Source organism: Schistocerca serialis, chromosome 2 (genome assembly GCF_023864345.2).
Source record: "Schistocerca serialis cubense isolate TAMUIC-IGC-003099 chromosome 2, iqSchSeri2.2, whole genome shotgun sequence".
Taxonomy (NCBI): Eukaryota; Metazoa; Arthropoda; class Insecta; order Orthoptera; family Acrididae; genus Schistocerca; species Schistocerca serialis.
The window spans coordinates 297,364,840-297,384,956 of NC_064639.1; the positions used below are offsets into that span (position 1 = coordinate 297,364,840).

General features: G+C 41.3%; 1 protein-coding gene across 2 annotated transcripts in view; it reads left to right on the plus strand.

The window, feature by feature from the left end:
- LOC126457064 (NFX1-type zinc finger-containing protein 1-like) overlaps nt 1-20,117 on the plus strand; it is a 443,455-nt gene that overhangs the window by 304,620 nt on the left and 118,718 nt on the right. For both annotated transcript variants that reach the window (XM_050093063.1, XM_050093062.1), the window contains exon 11: nt 13,946-14,174. In XM_050093063.1, coding sequence (XP_049949020.1) covers nt 13,946-14,174 — 229 coding nt within the window. The remainder of the gene's footprint in view (nt 1-13,945; nt 14,175-20,117) is intronic.

A 20,117-nucleotide genomic window follows, 5' to 3' on the forward strand; every position in this document is an offset into this window, starting at 1 on the left:
CTTGTGTCCATCAGTCAGCATCCGGGGGACCTAGCAAGCACAAATCTTGCAATAACCCAATGTTTTCCATTAAAGTTCTTTCAATTGTGCTGTGGGAAGCTTCAAGTTCACCCCCAGTGACCCTCCGATCTTCGAGCAATTCACTGCTTATCTTCTGGACAGTCGCATCCGAAACCAGCAGTCTTCAACTCCCTTTTTTATCATGAACATCCATGCGACCCTCAGAAAAAAAGCCCTGCACCATTTGCAGATGTGCTAAACAGACATGCACTCTTCACCATAGATTTCAGTCAGTTGCTGATGAATCTCCATAGCGGTAACTTCCTTGCGTGGAGAAACTGGATTACTTCTCAAATCTCACTCTTGGTGTGAGCGGCGATCAATACTTCCATCTCCAGCTGCTGCCAAGCCAACTCTGAGCGACGTAGTGAATCGCGGATGGGCGGGCTTGAGAGTGGGTTAAGCACTGCGCACGGCACTGTAGTCAGATTTAGCCTAGCATTTCCCTCTAGGCTGTAGCTCATTGAGAACCTTACTTTTGGTACAACCCTCGTAATATAATCTTTTCTTTTCAGAACTTGATAAGCAGAACATACCAATGAGTCCAGTCATAAATGTTTAAACTGCAACTGCTTATCAAGTAGCTAGAGATGTATACAGGAACATTATGCTTTCATAGGCAGCAGAAGCTTAGACAATACTGAATAGCTGATGCAAAAGATGAAACAGATAAATGTACCCAGACCTCAGGGGCTCAGCATTCATTTGCTGAGTACGGGCTTGGCCACTCCAGGGTTTCTGGGGACTTAACACCACCAGTCCTCCATCACTGGAAGCTCTGGGCATGCTCCAGTGACCACTGTGGAGCATGATGGTGGAAGGTTGCGTGATGGTGGAACATTATGTGGCATAGGGAACAGGGGTCTTGGCTTGACAGCCTGGATTACAAGGATGATATATATAAAAACTCAGTCTCAAGGCCTTGATCAGATCCCTGGCTGTTTAGGTTGAACAGTCATTAGTGGGCAACCTCTAGAGAACCTGCCACACCCCAGTTGTATAAGGCTTATCAGGCTTGCAGGGCTCTGTGTGAGTGGAGCGTTATTTCCCCAGCTGCTCATGGGGACCTAGATGGAACCCGCAAAATCTTCTTCCCATCCTAGCGGGAGGGGTGTATCACCCGGAAGCACTCACACCCATTCATCCAAATGAATGGGAGGTTAGCCCTCATGATAGTAAGAATCAGTTAGACTTTAGTAAAAGTTACTCATGGGGTCATAAATCACAATATGTTTCTGGTGATTGAGGAAGGAGACAACGTTTGAAAAACTGCCCTCTTCTATATCCATAAGGGTTTGGAAGGACTTGCTGGCACTTGAAAATTTATAAAATGACAGTGTAATAGCTGCTTGTTTGCCAAAACTAACAGAGCAAAGCAGGTGGAACTTCTAAAGAAATCACACAAACTAGGTGAATATGATATTGTTGTTGAGATGCGCAACTCCCTCATCTATAGCAAGGATGTGGTAATGTGGCGTGATATCATGGATATGGACATAGCAGAGCTGAAACAAGAATAGGCATCCCAGGGGGTAGTCGATGTAGAGCAACAAATATGAAGGAATAATGAATAAACTGAAAAGACTGCCACTTTCATTGTCACATTCAGTTCTCCAACATTGCCCGCACATATTTTGGCAGGGTTCCTTCGACTTACAGTTAGGCCTTCAATACCACACTCTATGGGGTGCTATAAATGCCAGCATTTTGGCCATACAACCATGAGTTGTGAAGATGAAGTGACCTGTGGGAAGTGTGAAAAAGCAGCCCATGATGCTGGGACTGACTGCCTGTCTCCGGTGAGCTGCATCAGCTGCTCTGGGAGCCATCCACTCTGGAGCCAAGAATGCCCTGTTTTTGCCAAGGAATGCAAAATACAGGAAATAAGAGCGATCAAGCATGTCTCCAAACAACACCCAGAGACATCACTCAGACACTGGCCAAGCATTTTGCAAAAATTACTGTGTGACTGTTGAGAGGGGGAGGTTGAACTTCAGATTCAGCAGGTCTGAGGCCTACAACTCCTCTGGCACTGTCTGAGATTCGTGACACTGCACCCAGTCATGAACAAATCCTGTTCTGCATGCTTCGACATTTACCAGTGCTATTAAAGGAAATCCTTCTTGAATTTTCTAATCTCAAATAGCAGATGGACAACTTCCCCAGCTTGTGGAGGTAGCAATTCTGATACCTCTTCTCAAACCAGGAAAGGGCCACACATCGCACTGTAATTATAGGAGTATTTCCTTAATGTGCTGTGTAGGAAAGACCCTGGAGCAAATGGTTATCCGTAGTCGAGTCTGGTTATTTGAGACCAGACAACTCCTTAGCTGCTCTCATCATGGATTCCATAGATTTTGGTCCACTGTTGAAAACTTTACCCCACTAGCGGCAGTTATTCCTGTATAAACCTCACTGTATTGGCATCATCTTTGATATCAGTATGGCATATGACACTACTTCAAGACACAGTTTTCACATGCAGCTGCATCAGTGGGACTTTCGTGGCCACCTCCCCATCTTGTTATGGTCTTTCCGGTCTCATCTGATTTTTAGGATTCAAGTTGGTGACACACTATCTGATCATTATGAGCAGAAGAATGGTGTCCCTCAGGACAGTGTTGTAAGTGTTACTCTCTTTGCCATAGCCATAAACAATATCACATCTATGATAAGGAGTCCGGTACAGTGCTTGTTATTTGTGGATGATTTTGCTGTTTTTTGCTCCTCCATCAGTGTTGCAACAGTAAGCTGTCAGTTACAGCTTACAATGTGGAGGTTAGAGGAATAAGCTGCAAAGATGGGTTATTAGTTTACTGCAGATAAGTGGGAGTGTTCCTTTTAATCATTCTCATTGTATTTTTAATTTACCTGAGTTGCATGCGAGGGGCACCATGCTACTTGTTAGAGACTGAACGAGGTTTCTGGGACTCACTTTTGATTCCAAATTGTCGTGGTTGCCACACCTGACCAACCTGAAATCCATATCTCTCAAAGCACTAAACATCATAAAGTGCCTTAGCCACAGGTCTTGGGGAGCGGGCAGAGTGCGTCATCTCCATTTTTATAGAGTTTTGGTGCGTTCACAGCTGGACTACAGGTGCATAGTGTATGCATTGGTGAGGCCTTCTTATTTGAAGATCATTGATGCTGTCCACCATGAGGGGATTTGGCTAGCCATGGGGGCTTATATGACCAGTCCCATACCCAGCCTCTGTGCTGAGGCTCGGGAACTGCCACTTACCATCTGGTGGCAGCTCCTCCTGGTGCATCAGGCGAATAAGTTCCTCACAGCTCCAACTTCAACTGCACATCATACTATTGCTCAGGAACATCTTTTCTCCAATTGTCTACGAGTCACAATGCTGTTTGGGATCTGTGTGCAGCACGTGCTGGAATAATTCGGTGTGGAGCTAGTTTGACCCGAAATGCAGAATTTTAACCATCTGTCACCCTGGTTACTGAAGTAGCCCAGAGTAATTTTAAACTTGGCGCAGTGTAGGAGATATTTCACTCTTGCTTCCATTTTTAATGCAATATTTTCTGACATTTTATCTGAACACCAGAGCTACATAGCTGTTTTTACGGATGGGTCAAAACAGGGGGACTGTGTTGCTGGCTATGTTATTTTTCCTGATCTTGTTCTCAACATCCGACTGCCTCAAGACTTTGCTGTCTTTTATGCTGTATTATATGCGATCCCACAGACTTGAGCAGAGGGGATGTTCTTCCAGTACTAAATTTCTTGTCTGTTCTGATCCTCTGAGTGCCCTTCACTCTCTGAAATGTTTGTACCCAGCAGATAACATAGTCCAGACTATCTAGGCTGCCCTTCACGAACTATGACTGGGGAAGGAGGTGTCTTTCTGCTGGTTACCACGGCACATGGGAATTGCGGGGAACAAAAGGGAGGATCTAGCAGCCAAGGAGGTGTGTTGTGATCCTCAGGTATTTCAGTGTGCCATCCCCTTGCATGCTACAACCTCGCTGTTGGGCTCCAGAGTCTTCCATCGGTGGGGATGAGTGGCTGGAAGTGATAGATTATAAGCTCTGTCTAGTAAAGCCCACAACGTGGCCATGGTGTACTTACATCCAGCCACATAGACGGACTGAGGTTCTTCTCACTCCTCTTCATGTAGGCCACAGCCTAGGACGCATGGCTTCTTGCTCCAGCGAGAGGACCATCCAGTGTGTGGTGCTTGTATTTCCTCTTGCCCACTTCATATGTCACATTTTTATATTTTCTTCTTCCATGAATTAAAATCATTATCTCTGTAAGCTGTTCATGTTATATCCTCCTTTCAAGACACTGTCCATTCCGTTCAACTGCTCTTCCAGGTTGTTTGCTGTATCTGCCAGAAGTACAAGGTCATCAGCAAACCTCAAAGTTTTTATTTCTTCTCCAATATAGCATACCTTTTGTCTACAAATAAAATATTTCTGTGTTATTTAATTATCATAAACATTGTAATAAAATGAGTTGTAGGTATATTGCTCACATGTAAATGACAAGAGTACAAAAAATTTCATGCCTCTAAATATTAATGGGGAATTTTTTAATTTAATTCAGCCAGGTTTTGTACCTTCATACAGACTTTGTTATTTTGCTTATTTGTTCCTCTTCTGCCTTCACTATTTCATCTCTCAAAACTATCTATTCGGCGTCTGTTGTTTTCGTTAACCCTGCTTCAATTAATCATTGCGCAATGCTAATTTTGAAATTCACAATGAATCTGGGGCTTTAATTTATCCAGGTCTCAACTCTGTAATTTTCTACCTGTTCACAATTTCTTCAGTTTTAGTCTCCAGTTTCAGTTTGCAATTTAAATCTGATCTTTCAATCTCTTTCTTGCCATTGTTTAAACTATCTGATGCCTTTGTTTAACCTATCTGGTGTCTTTGTTTAACCTACGTGATACTTTATAATGTCCTCAGAACTCTTCCACAAAGCAGCCTTCTTTCATGAATCTGAAATTAAGTGTGTTATCATAACATCGTAAGTCACTTGCTACCAATGATTAAAAGTTGGTCTGTGCAAAATCGTATCAAATGCCTTCCACTTCACACTTGACCCCAGCCAGGGCTCTATTATTTTCCACATTTGCCTTTTCCTGCTGTTGAATTCCAATTTCCTATAAAAATTAAATATTTGACTCCCTTTTCTTTGAAAAATACCAGTGTAATCAAGTTGGTATTTAACTACCCACAGGTGATAAACAGCAGCCATTTAGCTTAACTGGGAAGGCAGCAATTTTTTCAAAGTAGCAGCTTTTCCTCTTATTAATTGGATTAAATTTAGCTGGCATAAGCGTGAATAGCATTAAGCAGTACTGTGATAGTTTGTTGTTAGTAAACTATAACGTTTCTTTGATTTCATTGCCTTTACTTGACATTTTTTTTACTTCTCTAAAGGTTCTCGTACTTGATGGGATCTGTGAAACACAGTAAACAAATTAGTGAAATAATAACGTTTGACGAAACTTGTCAGATACATCTAGTCACAAAGACATTTAAGATAACAATCGCTGTAAGGAGTGTTTGACACAATAGCACTCGACACAATAGTACTCTTATATTTCTGGACGATATTAATTATTTCCAGAATGGATTGAAATGATGACTGGTTAGTGCATATATGAGAAGCTGGTGCTGCATGTAATTTTTAAATGTGCAAGTCTGGTCCAGACGGTGTTAATATCCAAATGAAATAGTGTTAGGAATTGTAGTTTATGGAAGGAATGTTACATTACATTGTAATATCACAGTAATATTGGATGAGTGCTGTTCCATGAAGCAAACCAGGAAAATATGATTGTTACTCTAGTGGCGCCACCTGACATTACTTTGGAAAGCAAGTAGTTAGTGCAACATTTCTATCGACCACTGTGGCGCCTAATCAGATAGTGCTGTCCTCAGGCATGCTCTCTTATGGGATCACACCAGACTCTGGCACATGAACTGGTGCATGGCATGTCGGATCCTGTCTTCTCTGTGTGTTGAGAGCAATAGAACGAATTTCTTCTTTTTGGCTTCTTTTTCTTCATTTTTTCTTTCTTTCCCCAAGCAGTATTAATGGCATTGAATTATACTTGGAAAAATGTGTGATGAACACAGTGCTGTCTTGTAAATTATTTATTCACAACCGGTTTTGGTCATAGAACATTGTCACGGTGTTGTACATATGAATGAAACGAAAAGAAAACTGTGAACATTGAAACAAAATCCAGTTTTCAAAGAAGCACTCAGTTGAAAACATCAGATACAAAAAACTTTTTTTTACAGTGACATCACAGGACATTCATGCCTTTAGATATGAATGAACAACATTGATGAGTCAAAAACATATTTAACATAGATATTCAGTGCTGTAGTTTACTCGATCAACAACAAGTGAAATACTGGCAGTCCAGCTTACGAATGTGACCCAAGAGGTCACAAGGCTAAGCCAAAGATCATACAGCCAAAGATAATACATGAACAAAGTAAGCTACAACATAATATCGTTATTTAAGAAGTGTAAATCAGTGAAAAATAAGCTATGATGAACACATGGATTTTTATACACACAAAATAGTAAAGTAAACGAATAAAGTCTTTATATTAGTCCTCATTTGTGCCTAGACTACGTACAATGTATCTTAGTCAAGTGTAACATAAAAACATATACTATGGCTAATCAACAACTAGATAACAGAACCAGCAAACAAGTAAATATAAATATGAAGTCATATATCCATCAAATTGATCGTCAACCTACCACAGGAATAGGCGGGGTGTGGTTGAACTTGAGCACTTAGTACTAGCCATAATGTTGTTGTTGTGGTCTTCAGTCCTGAGACTGGTTTGATGCAGCTCTCCATGCTACTCTATCCTGTGCAAGCTTTTTCATCTCCCAGTACCTACTGCAACCTACATCCTTCTGAATCTGCTTAGTGTATTCATCTCGTGGTCTCCCTCTACGATTTTTACCCTCCACGCTGCCCTCCAATACTAAATTGGTGATCCCTTGATGCCTCAGAACATGCCCTACCAACCGATCCCTTCTTCTGGTCAAGTTGTGCCACAAACTTCTCTTCTCCCCAATCCTATTCAATACTTCCTCATTAGTTACATGATCTACCCATCTAATCTTCAGCATTCTTCTGTAGCACCACATGTCGAAAGCTTCTATTCTCTTCTTGTCTAAACTATTTATCGTCCATGTTTCACTTCCATACATGGATACACTCCATACGAATACTTTCAGAAATGACTTCCTGACACTTAAATCAATACTGGATGTTAACAAATTTCTCTTGTTCAGAAACGCTTTCCTTGCCATTGCCAGTCTACATTTTATATCCTCTCTACTTCGACCATCATTAGTTATTTTGCTCCCCAAATAGCAAAACTCCTTTACTACTTTAAGTGCCTCATTTCCTAATCTAATTCCCTCAGTATCACCCGACTTAATTAGACTACATTCCATTATCCTTGTTTTGCTTTTGTTGATGTTCATCTTATATCCTCCTTTCAAGACACTGTCCATTCCATTCAACTGCTCTTCCAAGTCCTTTGCTGTCTCTGACAGAATTACAATGTCATCGGCGAACCTCAAAGTTTTTATTTCTTCTCCATGAATTTTAATACCTACTCCGAATTTTTCTTTTGTTTCCTTTACTGCTTGCTCAATATACAGATTGAACAACATCGGGGAGAGGCTACAACCCTGTCTTACTCCCTTCCCAACCACTGCTTCCCTTTCATGTCCCTCGACTCTTATAACTGCCATCTGGTTTCTGTACAAATTGTAAATAGCCTTTCGCTCCCTGTATTTTACCCCTGCCACCTTTAGAATTTGAAAGAGAGTATTCCAGTCAACATTGTCAAAAGCTTTCTCTAAGTCTACAAATGCTAGAAACGTAGGTTTGCCTTTCCTTAATCTTTCTTCTAAGATAAGTCGTAAGGTCAGTATTGCCTCACGTGTTCCAGTGTTTCTACGGAATCCAAACTGATCTTCCCCGAGGTTGGCTTCTACTAGTTTTTCCATTCGTCTGTAAAGAATTCGTGTTAGTATTTTGCAGCTGTGACTTATTAAGCTGATAGTTCGGTAATTTTCACATCTGTCAACACCTGCTTTCTTTGGGATTGGAATTATTATATTCTTCTTGAAGTCTGAGGGTATTTCGCCTGTTTCATACATCTTGCTCACCAGATGGTAGAGTTTTGTCAGGACTGGCTCTCCCACGGCCGTCAGTAGTTCCAATGGAATATTGTCTACTCCGGGGGCCTTGTTTCGACTCAGGTCTTTCAGTGCTCTGTCAAACTCTTCACGCAGTATCGTATCTCCCATTTCATCTTCATCTACATCCTCTTCCATTTCCATAATATTGTCCTCAAGTACATCGCCCTTGTATAGACCCTCTATATACTCCTTCCACCTTTCTGCTTTCCCTTCTTTGCTTAGCACTGGGTTTCCATCTGAGCTCTTGATATTCATACAAGTCGTTCTCTTATCTCCAAAGGTCTCTTTAATTTTCCTGTAGGCGGTATCTATCTTACCCCTAGTGAAATAGGCCTCTACATCCTTACATTTGTCCTCTAGCCATCCCTGCTTAGCCATTTTGCACTTCCTGTCGATCTCATTTTTGAGACGTTTGTATTCCTTTTTGCCTGTTTCACTTACTGAATTTTTATATTTTCTCCTTTCATCAATTAAATTCAATATTTCTTCTGTTACCCAAGGATTTCTACTAGCCCTCGTCTTTTTACCTACTTGATCCTCTGCTGCCTTCACTACTTCATCCCTCAAAGCTACCCATTCTTCTTCTACTGTATTTATTTCCCCCATTCCTGTCAGTTGCTCCCTTATGCTCTCCCTGAATCTCTGTACAACCTCTGGTTCTTTTAGTTTATCCAGGTCCCATCTCCTTAAATTCCCACCTTTTTGCAGTTTCTTCAGTTTTAATCTACAGGTCATAACCAATAGATTGTGGTCAGAGTCCACATCTGCCCCTGGAAATGTCTTACAATTTAAAACCTGGTTCCTAAATCTCTGTCTTACCATTATATAATCTATCTGATACCTTTTAGTATCTCCAGGGTTCTTCCATGTATACAACCTTCTTTCATGATTCTTAAACCAAGTGTTAGTTATGATTATGTTGTGCTCTGTGCAAAATTCTACCAGGCGGCTTCCTCTTTCATTTCTGTCCCCCAATCCATATTCACCTACTATGTTTCCTTCTCTCCCTTTTCCTACACTCGAATTCCAGTCACCCATGACTATTAAATTTTCGTCTCCCTTCACAATCTGAATAATTTCTTTTATTTCATCATACATTTCTTCAATTTCTTCGTCATCTGCAGAGCTAGTTGGCATATAAACTTGTACTACTGTAGTAGGTGTGGGCTTCGTATCTATCTTGGCCACAATAATGCGTTCACTATGCTGTTTGTAGTAGCTTACCCGCATTCCTATTTTCCTATTAATTATTAAACCTACTCCTGCATTCCCCCTATTTGATTTTGTGTTTATAACCCTGTAGTCACCTGACCAGAAGTCTTGTTGCTCCTGCCACCAAACTTCACTAATTCCCACTATATCTAACTTCAACCTATCCATTTCCCTTTTTAAATTTTCTAACCTACCTGCCCGATTAAGGGATCTGACATTCCACGCTCCGATCCGTAGAATGCCAGTTTTCTTTCTCCTGATAACGACATCCTCTTGAGTAGTCCCCGCCCGGAGATCCGAATGGGGGACTATTTTACCTCCGGAATATTTTACCCAAGAGGACGCCATCATCATGTAATCATACAGTAAAGCTGCATGCCCTCGGGAAAAATTACGGCTGTAGTTTCCCCTTGCTTTCAGCCGTTCGCAGTACCAGCACAGCAAGGCCGTTTTGGTTATTGTTACAAGGCCAGATCAGTCAATCATCCAGACTGTTGCCCTTGCAACTACTGAAAAGGCTGCTGCCCCTCTTCAGGAACCACACGTTTGTCTGGCCTCTCAACAGATACCCCTCCGTTGTGGTTGCACCTACGGTACGGCTATCTGTATCGCTGAGGCACGCAAGCCTCCCCACCAACGGCAAGGTCCATGGTTCATGGGGGGGGGGGGCCATAATAGTAAAAATGGTTGTTGTTACACACACATAATATAATCAATTCTAAGAAAAACAGTGGTCATTTAAGCAATCATAGTTAAAGGGTAATAAACAGAGCTCCCCTCAGAATGAAATATTCGCTCTGCAGTGGAGTGTGCACTGATATGAAACTTCCTGGCCGAGACTCATACTTGCAACCTTTGCCTTTCCCAGGCATGTGGTCTACCAACTGAGTACCCAGCCATGACTCTCGACCTGTCCTCACAGCTTTACTTCTGCCAGTACCATGTCTGCTGCTTTCCAAACTTCACTGAAGTTCTCCTGTGAAACTTGCAAAACTAGCACCTCTGAAAGAAAGGATATTGTGGAGACATGGCTTAGCCAAAACGTAGGGGATATTTTCAGAATGAAATCTTCACTCTGCAGCAGAGTGTGTGCTGATGTGAAACTCCTGGCATATTAAAACTGTGTGCTGGATCAAGACTCGAACTAGTGACCTTTGCCTTTCATGGGCTAGTGCTCCACCAAATGAGCTACTCAGGCTCAACTCAAAACCCATTCTCACAGCCTTATTTCTGCCAGCACCTCGTCCCCTCTCTTCCAAGCTTCATAGAAGTTTAACTGCGAAACTTGCGAGACTAGAGCTTATGAAGGAAAGGATATTGTGAAGACGTGGCTTACTCACAGCCTGGAGGATGTTTCAAGAATGAAATTTTCACTCTACTGGGGAGAGTGAACTGATATGAAACTTTCTGGCAGATTAAAACTGTGAGCAGGACCAAGACTCGAACTTGTAAACTTTGTCTTTCATGGGCAAGTACTCTGCTGCCAGAGTGTGGCTAAGCCAAGTTTCCACAGTATCCTTTCTTCCAGGAGTGCTAGGCTGCATTTGGATCATTAACATCAATTAGTGTGTGCGTAAAGAGTGAGGTGTGTGTGTGGGGGGGGGGGGGGGGGGGGGGGGGGGGTTGTGTGTGAGCGCGCGTGCGCACGAGCGCATTAATTTGCATGTATAAAAAATCCTTGTGAGACCTGAGTTTCTCCTGGCGTATACAACTTTCAAATAACTTCCGGGAATTCAGCCAGGTAACACTTTCAGCGACCGCCGATATTTCGGCGGGAGAACACCCCGCCATTTTCAAGGCAAACTGCAACGGGCAGGCGACGTACATGCAAATTTAATACCTCGGTTCTCGGACCCAAGCAGGAAAGATAACACACACACACACTGAACACTAGTGCCACCAAAGATGGCCAAAGTCAGAGCTATCGATAGTGAGACTATGAATTCGCAGGTGAGGTAGCATTGAGTCTGTCCCTCTGTTTCTTGACAAGGGAGAGAGCCGGATTCCAAACAGAGTTTAAACAGAAACCTCCATCCCTGTTAACGTTTTTTTTTTTACGTCGTTTGGAGGGACTGAGGCTGAATGACTCTGATATTTTAGTGAGTTTCGATGTGGTCTCTCTCTTCACTCGTGTTCCTCTGTCTGATTCGTTGCGGTTAATTGAAGCCAGGTTTGGTGCTGATTTAACTAATCTCTTTAGGCATGTGTTGACATCCACTTACTTTTTATTTAATGACCAGTATTACGAGCAGACAGATGGAGTTGCGATGGGTAGTCCATTGTCTCCTGTGATCGCAAATTTGTTTATGGAAGACTTCGAGGAACGTGCATTGGAGTCGGCGCCTTTAAAAACCCGCCTGTTTCTATAGATACGTTGACGATACCTTCGTTGTTTGGCCTCACGGTAGGGAGAATTTGAATGTCTTTCTAGAACATCTGAACTCGATCCACCCGAACATTCGTTTTACGATGGAGGTGGAAAAGGATGGTTGCCTTCCCTTTCTCGACGTGTTGGTTAGGTGGAAGGATGATGGATCATTGGGACATGCAGTCTACAGGAAACGTACTCACACCGACTTGTACTTACAAGCTAATAGTTGTCACCATTCGGCTCAGCGTGAAGGGGTACTTCGTACCTTGGTACACAGGGCACATATCGTTTCTGACGCTGAGACTTTGCCAGCTGAGCTGTCCCATCTTGGAGTTACATTTCGTCAAAATGGTTACAGTGATAGACAGATTGAACGTGCGTTGCGCTATCGACCAACTGTACATCAGGTGATTGATGATAATTCTGAGTCAACACCTAAGTCTACTGCCTTCTTGCCTTACGTAGGAAACACGTCCAATAAGATCGGTCGTATTTTACGGAAATACGATGTGAAATGTGTTTTCCGACCTCCATCTAAAATTAGAGCACTTTTGAGTTCCGTTAAGGATGATCTTGGACTGCGTAAGGCGGGTGTATATCGTGTTCCTTGTAGCTGCGGCATGGCATATATTGGTCAAACTATCAGGACCGTGGAGGACAGATGTACTGAGCATAAACGGCACACACGATTACAGCAGCCAAATAGATCTGCTATTGCCGAACATTGCTTGGATACTGGTCACTCCATGTTATATAATAACACCGAGATATTGGCATGCACGTCCAGCTATTGGGACAGTGTGATTCGGGAGGCAGTTGAGATTAAATTAGCGAGCAACCTTGTTAACAGGGATGGAGGTTTCTGTTTAAACTCTGTTTGGAATCCGGCTCTCTCCCTTGTCAAGAAACAGAGGGACAGACTCAATGCTACCTCACCTGCGAATTCATAGTCTCACTATCGATAGCTCTGACTTTGGCCATCTTTGGTGGCACTAGTGTTCAGTGTGTGTGTGTTATCTTTCCTGCTTGGGTCCGAGAACCGAGGTATTAAATTTGCATGTACGTCGCCTGCCCGTTGCAGTTTGCCTTGAAAATGGCGGGGTGTTCTCCCGCCGAAATATCGGCGGTCGCTGAAAGTGTTACCTGGCTGAATTCCCGGAAGTTATTTGAAAAAATCCTTGTGTTTATAATAGCTTATTTTTCACTGTTTTATACTTCTTCCCTTACAACATTATGTGGTAGCTTCCTTTGGACTTATATTGTCTTTAGTTGTATGAATTTTGGCTTAGCATTGTCACTTGGATCGCACTTGTGTGCTTGAGTGCTAGAATTTCACTTGTTGATTGAGCCAATGCTTTAGTACTGAACACCTACATTAAATTTTTTTATTGTTTTGACTCTGCAATGTCATTCATCCATATGTAAAGGCATGAATGTCCTGTGATGTGGACACTGTAAAATAATAATAATAGTAAGAACCTGAAGTTTTTGATTGAGTTTTTCTTTGGATACTGGACGTTGTTTCGATGTTCATGGCTTCCTTTTTGTTTCATTAATATGTAAAGCAATCTGAAGATGGTCTATGACTGAAAATGGCTGTGAATAAATAATTTACAAGGCAGCACTATGTTCATCATGCATTTTTCCAAGCAGCGTAGTGCTTAGGGGGTTATCTTGGTGGACTCTATTTGTAATATACAGAACGCTGATATGGCTTGAACTGGACTGTACTTGGGAAAATGGACTTGAGATAACTTGCACTGTGCCTAGTGGCATCTTGTACATAGACCTCCTTTTGTAAATGACTCTATTGTTTGTGTGTATTGATTACTTTTTCCAAAACTTGTATTCATTATCATCATGTACAATCATGTTAAGTGTTGAATTGCATAATCATGCAATCACTGTACTCAGTTGCCAATATCTTGCAGTAGATAATTTATATAACAAACTGGTTAACTTTCTTGTGTATTTAATTGGATAATTTTTAATTTATCCAGTGTCGTAAGAACTGTAATTTTATATAAAGTGTAACTATCATTTGATGTGGTGACTATAAGCCTTGTCTCTGCTAACAGGTGCAGAAAGTTATTCCAGACTGTGGGCACAAAATATACATACCTTGTTCTGAACAGCCCACACGTAGTATGTGTAGGAAGCCGTGTGAAAGGCTTCTTGAATGTGGGCATCGTTGTAGAAGCTCGTGCTGCCATCCTTGCACTTCACGGTGTGAAGAACTCATTCCGAGTCCTATAACTCCTGCATGTGGACATGCTGTTGAAATTCCATGTTACCTGAAAAGATCAGGTTTGATAAATATTTCAATAAGATGTAAATTTGTCTGTACCATTATTAACAACTGTTTAACAAAAAGATAGTAGAATAGCTTGGTATTAATGGGCTAGTAATTATTTCAAAATCTAAAAATATTTCACGAGTTTACTAGATTGAAATTAAGTATTGTTAAAAAGGATATAAGCATTTAGTCAGTGGTCAGTAGTTCTGGGGATGGTGACGGATGCATTGTTTTTCTCACTTACACGTGATAGTTGAGCATCTTTTTTTTATTTCCAGTAGAGTTTCTGTTTCTGGTGCCATAGTGAACTGCAGTTATCAAGCTTTACTGATCCATTTTATACCTTGACTTGATCCATGTTCCTGACCGTCTTCTTTCATGGTGAAATCCAGGGCACGCAATGAAGAATTGCAAAAAATGCCCATAAACTACTTCCGTTGCTGCCGTTTTGAAAAGTGGAAAAGGAGAGACTGCAAGTATTTCAGACATGATGCTCCAGAAGGGCACTGAAAATTGAATGGGCTGATAAAGTAAGCAATGCATGGAAAGTGACAGAGAAAACTTAACAGCAAATCTTGCAGCCAAAGAGAGACTATGTGTGAAGCCTACAATTATGTGCATAGTCAGAGCCTGGGAAAAGATGTATCAGAAATTCTTAGGAAATTGTGTTTAAACTCAATCTCATAAACAGAACCAAACTTTCCATTTAGGTTCTGATAGATCAGTCCGCTTGTAAATCCGAGGATAACAAGCAGAAAGCATGGGTATTTAATTATGGATTTGAAAATGTATTCTTATAATATATACATGTACTGCCATACTTATTTTTGACCATCTCACACACTCCGAAACAAGAGGTGTTTGAAATGAGTCCTCTCAGTAGTGAAAACAATTAAGACTACTCAGATCGAATAAGGCAGCAAGCCCTGATCATATTCTTGTCAGCTTTTGCAGTGAATACATTACAGGAATTAAGCATATTTCCCAGCTCATTTTTATCAAGAATCACTCATGCAGCAATAATCCCATAAGGCAGGAAAAATAATGGATGCCTAAAATTACAGACACACATTGATATGGCCCATCCGTTGTAGCATTCTAGAACATATATTTATTAATTTTGACCATTACCATCATCCTGCATTAAAATATGATTTTCTCAGAGAATCAGGAAAATGCACTTGGTTGAAACATGGGAAGCTTATTTCACTTATGGTATCTTGCAACTCATGGACAGTGGTAAAATTATGAAAGAAGAATAGCAAAGCATTTGAGATGTGATGTTAAAGAATGATGTTGAAAATTGTATGGCCTGGCACATAACTGATAGGATACACTTGAAGACATCAGAGATTGCTGCAATTGTATTAGAGGCAGATAAAGAAGGCAAAAATGGTAAAAATAATAGAGGAAGACAGATATTGTGATATGCTCAACAAAAAAATGTATTTAAATCTGCAAGCTTTCTGAACTAGTAGCTCTTTCTGGCAAATAGGCTGAAGGGGAAGGAAGAGGGGTGAAGGAAAAGGACTGGTGAGGCTTAGTAAATGGGGAGAGTTTGGAAACGTCACTCAGAACCATGGTAGGTCTCCCCTGACCTGGGGTTCTGTTGACTTCCCCGAACTCTCCCTAGTTCCTAAACCTCGCCAGTCCTTTTCTTTCACCCCTCTTTCTTCCCCTTCAACCCTTGTTCCAGAAGAAGGAACCACTGGCTCTGACAGCTTGCAGATTTAAATACCGTCATATCTGTATTCTGCTGCCGCTTGGTGAGTAGATTTTTTTGTCTATCTAGTTACTTTTTATATGTAAGCTAGAACAACAGTGACCATGTGTTTTTGAGTTGTTAATGTATGAATGTGTCTGTATGTTTTTCTACATCTGAGGAAATACTTTGTCTGATAACTTAGTCAACTTTTAAATGTCTGTGTGCTACTCACGACATAGAAGAGGCTTGAGTGACAATCTATCCTATTTCATTGTTATTCCATACAATAAAAACAGCTACATTGAAAAAATTCAATGATCATTCTTGTATACTACTCAGTTGCTGTATTTATCTTATTCTTCAAACAAAGCATTTGCCATATTTATGCCACTATAATGTGACCCTCTTTTCTTGATAAGACTCGCTGAGAAATTTGCATTTTTAATGTTTTTGATGTGAACTATTTTGAGATTTGCCCGAAAAAGTTAATACTATCTACAGCAAACAATCACAATGTTTGCTCAGATTATGTAATGCTGATATGAATGTGGTTTATCATCAGATGCCTCATGAAGTTGCTGCACTAGTTTTGTTCTTTGTTGTAATGTAATCCTTACATACCTCATCGTCATCTACTGTAGCGTACTAATTCAGTGAAGTGATGTTTTGTGATTGCCAAACATGCAGTGAATTTTCATTAGTTGGTTTAGTGAGTTTAGATAAGCATATTGTGTGAAGATTTGTTTTTGTCTGCACATTTAATTGGAAGAGGATGGATGCAGCATTTTTGTAATGTGGGGCAACACTGGCAGTTCAGTCACACTTTGTGGCATATGCTAGTTTGTCAGTTACTCCATGCAGTTGTGCCCCTGTCTCAGAGACACACTGTGCCCCATGGAATAGTGCACAATTGTGTGCAACAATGCAGAATGGGGCCAGGAAGAGGAAGGGACAGCAGGATGGGGGGGGGGGGGGGGGGGGTGTCAGCACAGCCCTGTGGAGTGTGTGGGCCTAGGTGACCAAACAAAGCTGCAGGTGCAGCATTAAGAAGCTGGGGGGGGGGGGGGGGGGGGGGGGCAGTGAAGGTGAAAAGGTCAGTTGTTGCATTTGCAGAGAAAGGCATACAATGAGGGTGAGGGGAAGTGAATTGGGAGGAGTTAATAGGTCAGAGGGGGCAAAAGCTGTTGAGTGGAAGGTGTGGGGAACTCGGTTACTGTAGGTTGAGGCCAGGAAAATTTCAGAAGTGGCGAATGTGTTGTCATCGGGATTTATTGGTGCACTCTAATTGTTTGCCACTCTCTACCAATGCATCCACCAATCTTTTCCTCTTCTCTGCTCCCCATTTCCCCCTCCCTCCACCACAGCCTGCTGATGCTGTGTCTGCCACCATTGTCCTGCCACCTGGCCAGTGCACACTAGTGTCAGGCTGCACTAACCCCTTCCCATATCTTGCTGTCCCGCCTCCTTCCATGCCCCACTCCAGATTGCTTCTTCTACTCAACACATTTGAACTGCATTCTGGCTGGAGATGGTGGTCACTTGTATGTGCATGAGGTGTGCTTGCTTGTGTGAATGTGTGTGGGGTGTTCCCCCCCCCCCCCCCCCCCCCCCCTCTCTGAAGAAGACTTCGACTGAAAGTTCAATGTCCAGCAGTCTTTACGCTCACCGTTGATAAAATAGTCCACACTATGAAGCAGTCATCAAATGGATTTCATGTTTAAACCCAAATTTCATGACCGCTTGTGGAGGGCATTTTCAAGGCAGGGTCGTAGCTTCTTTGAGCAACCGACTGAAATGCTGGCTCACTACCGACTGCATAAAAATTCTGTTTAGGCATGCTCCCATGTGGTGTTGTGATATCACATCTTTTGAATATCTGAACGCAGTTGGCCATTGTTGATTGCTATCATCTGCTGTTGGAGGATTTGTACACATATTCTTCAGCACTGGGATCCAAATGTCATTCAGAGGAAATAACTAGTGTAGAAGTACATATTCATTGTGTGGACACCGCTATACCTGAAGAAATCTGTTTAGAAACTGTAAGAATACTGTCTCGTGTGAAGCCTTCGAAAAGTTATATAATTGTGGGTGAGAGGAATGCCATGCAATGCCTGAATGAGGATGACCACTGACAAGGCAAATGTGACAGTTGTTTTGAATTTGAAATACTGTCATATTAAGATTAAGAACTATGTAGAACTGCAGACATGTAGGAAACTGAATAAAGACCTTACTGACAAAGTTCTTAGAACTGTTATGAAGTTGATAAAAAAAGTCCTCTATCGAACAGTGTGTTCATAAAAGTGTTCAATTCCATTGTGCGACCACCAAGACTTTATAGATTAGACCAAAAATGCATAAAGAACATGTTATTCTGTGGTCTGTAATGACTGCCCTGGTGTGCCCATCTATTTGACTGCCAAGTTCTTGACAACATTCTTATGGATGTATGTGGACTGATCGGATTCCTATATCAAGAATTCACCACATTTTATCAGCAAATTAAACACATAGTAGTCCAGCTAGATGACATATATTAGTTAGGTTTGTTGTGGTATCACTATTTACAATGGTTTCGCTCAAAGAGATGTTACAACAGCTGAATTAGATTTTCTTCTCTCGATATTGCAGAACTGTTTAAATATTGCCTCACAAACATGTATTTCATTTGGAATGATGAGTTCTATCAATAGATTGATGGTGTGGCAATGGGGAACCCCTTAAGTCCAGTTATAGCTAATATCTTTATGGAAAAATTCAATTACAGGCATTAGAAACTGCCAAAAAAATGGTGAATATTTGTTCCACTATATGAATGATATATTTGTTTTATGGGGGCTTGGCAGAGAGGAACTAGGGCAATTTCACAAGCATCTCAGTGGGATTAACCCAAAGATTCAGTTTACCTTGGAGGAGGAGGCAAGTGGAAGATTAAATATTCTTGATGTGCTACTTTTCAAGAAAGAAGGTGATTGCTTATGCCACACAGTTTACTGAAAACCCACACACACAGACCATCACCTACACTGCTGTGCAAAAATCGTAGTGATACACAAGCGCCTGTGAAATCGAAAGTTTTCCTGTCCTTCATTAATGACATTACTGACTGCACAGGAAAAATCTTGAAAAAGTGGAACGTTGTGGTAATTTACAAACCCACCCAGAAGATGCAGAACTACCTACAATTAGCCAAGGATGCTTACAAATTGTTTTCGTAGGTGCTACAAAAAGAATGGCCAAAAAACTACTAGAAGAGCAGAAAGTCAATTGTAGAAGGGGGGGGGATTGACAGATCATCTGTTGCAGGACATGCTTTGCAGCCAGGAAACCATCACATTCATTTTGACAGGACTCATTTACTGGCAACCACAAGCAGATACCATGAAAGGCTATACAGAGACACCAGAGAGACTGTAAAACATCCCAGCAATTTCAGTGGGAAGGAGGAGGGCTTGTAATTGAATGCCATTTGGATCTCAGTACTGAAGATGATGTGAACCAGTCTTCCACCACAGGGTGACAGCAATACCAGACGATTTCAGTCAACAATGGCCAACTGTGCTCGGGTATTCAAAACATATTACATCACACCACTGCAGGGAACATGTCTAAACAAAATTTTGATGCAGTTGGTAGTGAGCCAGGGTGTTGACTGGACACTCCAAGAAGCTTTTAAATGTGAAATCAATTTGATGATGGCATAATAGGCCAGAACATTTTATTAATTGCAACGTTTCTGGCCATGAAAGTTAACATATTACAGTCTTCTCACTGCGCCCGTGTGCAATTTAATATGTCATTTTACTGTGAGTAGCAGTGTATCCAAACAACCTGTGTTGCTTGACATACTATCCAAATTAATATTGCAGACAGTTATTGTATGGGATATTTTAACATAGTATGAGCTGGAAGAATATATACACGTCTGAGAAGAAATGGTTTGGTTATTAAGTAGCTTATTGGAAATAGATAAGTATGGTTCTATTTCCAACACAGGCAAATTGGCCAGGAGACAAAGTCCATGAAGAGAAGAAACAGGATATTGAGAGGGAATATAAAGTTTTAGAGAGGTGAATAGTGGCAACAGGGACTAGAAAAGTGATTTATATATTGGAAATCATAATAAAAAATTTGCTGCTTAAATAATTAAAAGGAAAATTTTGAAAGAATGATTAAAAAAGGACTGGAAAGTACTCATATTATGGGTGAACTTTAACTGCCGCTAATATAAACAGACCTTCAATAT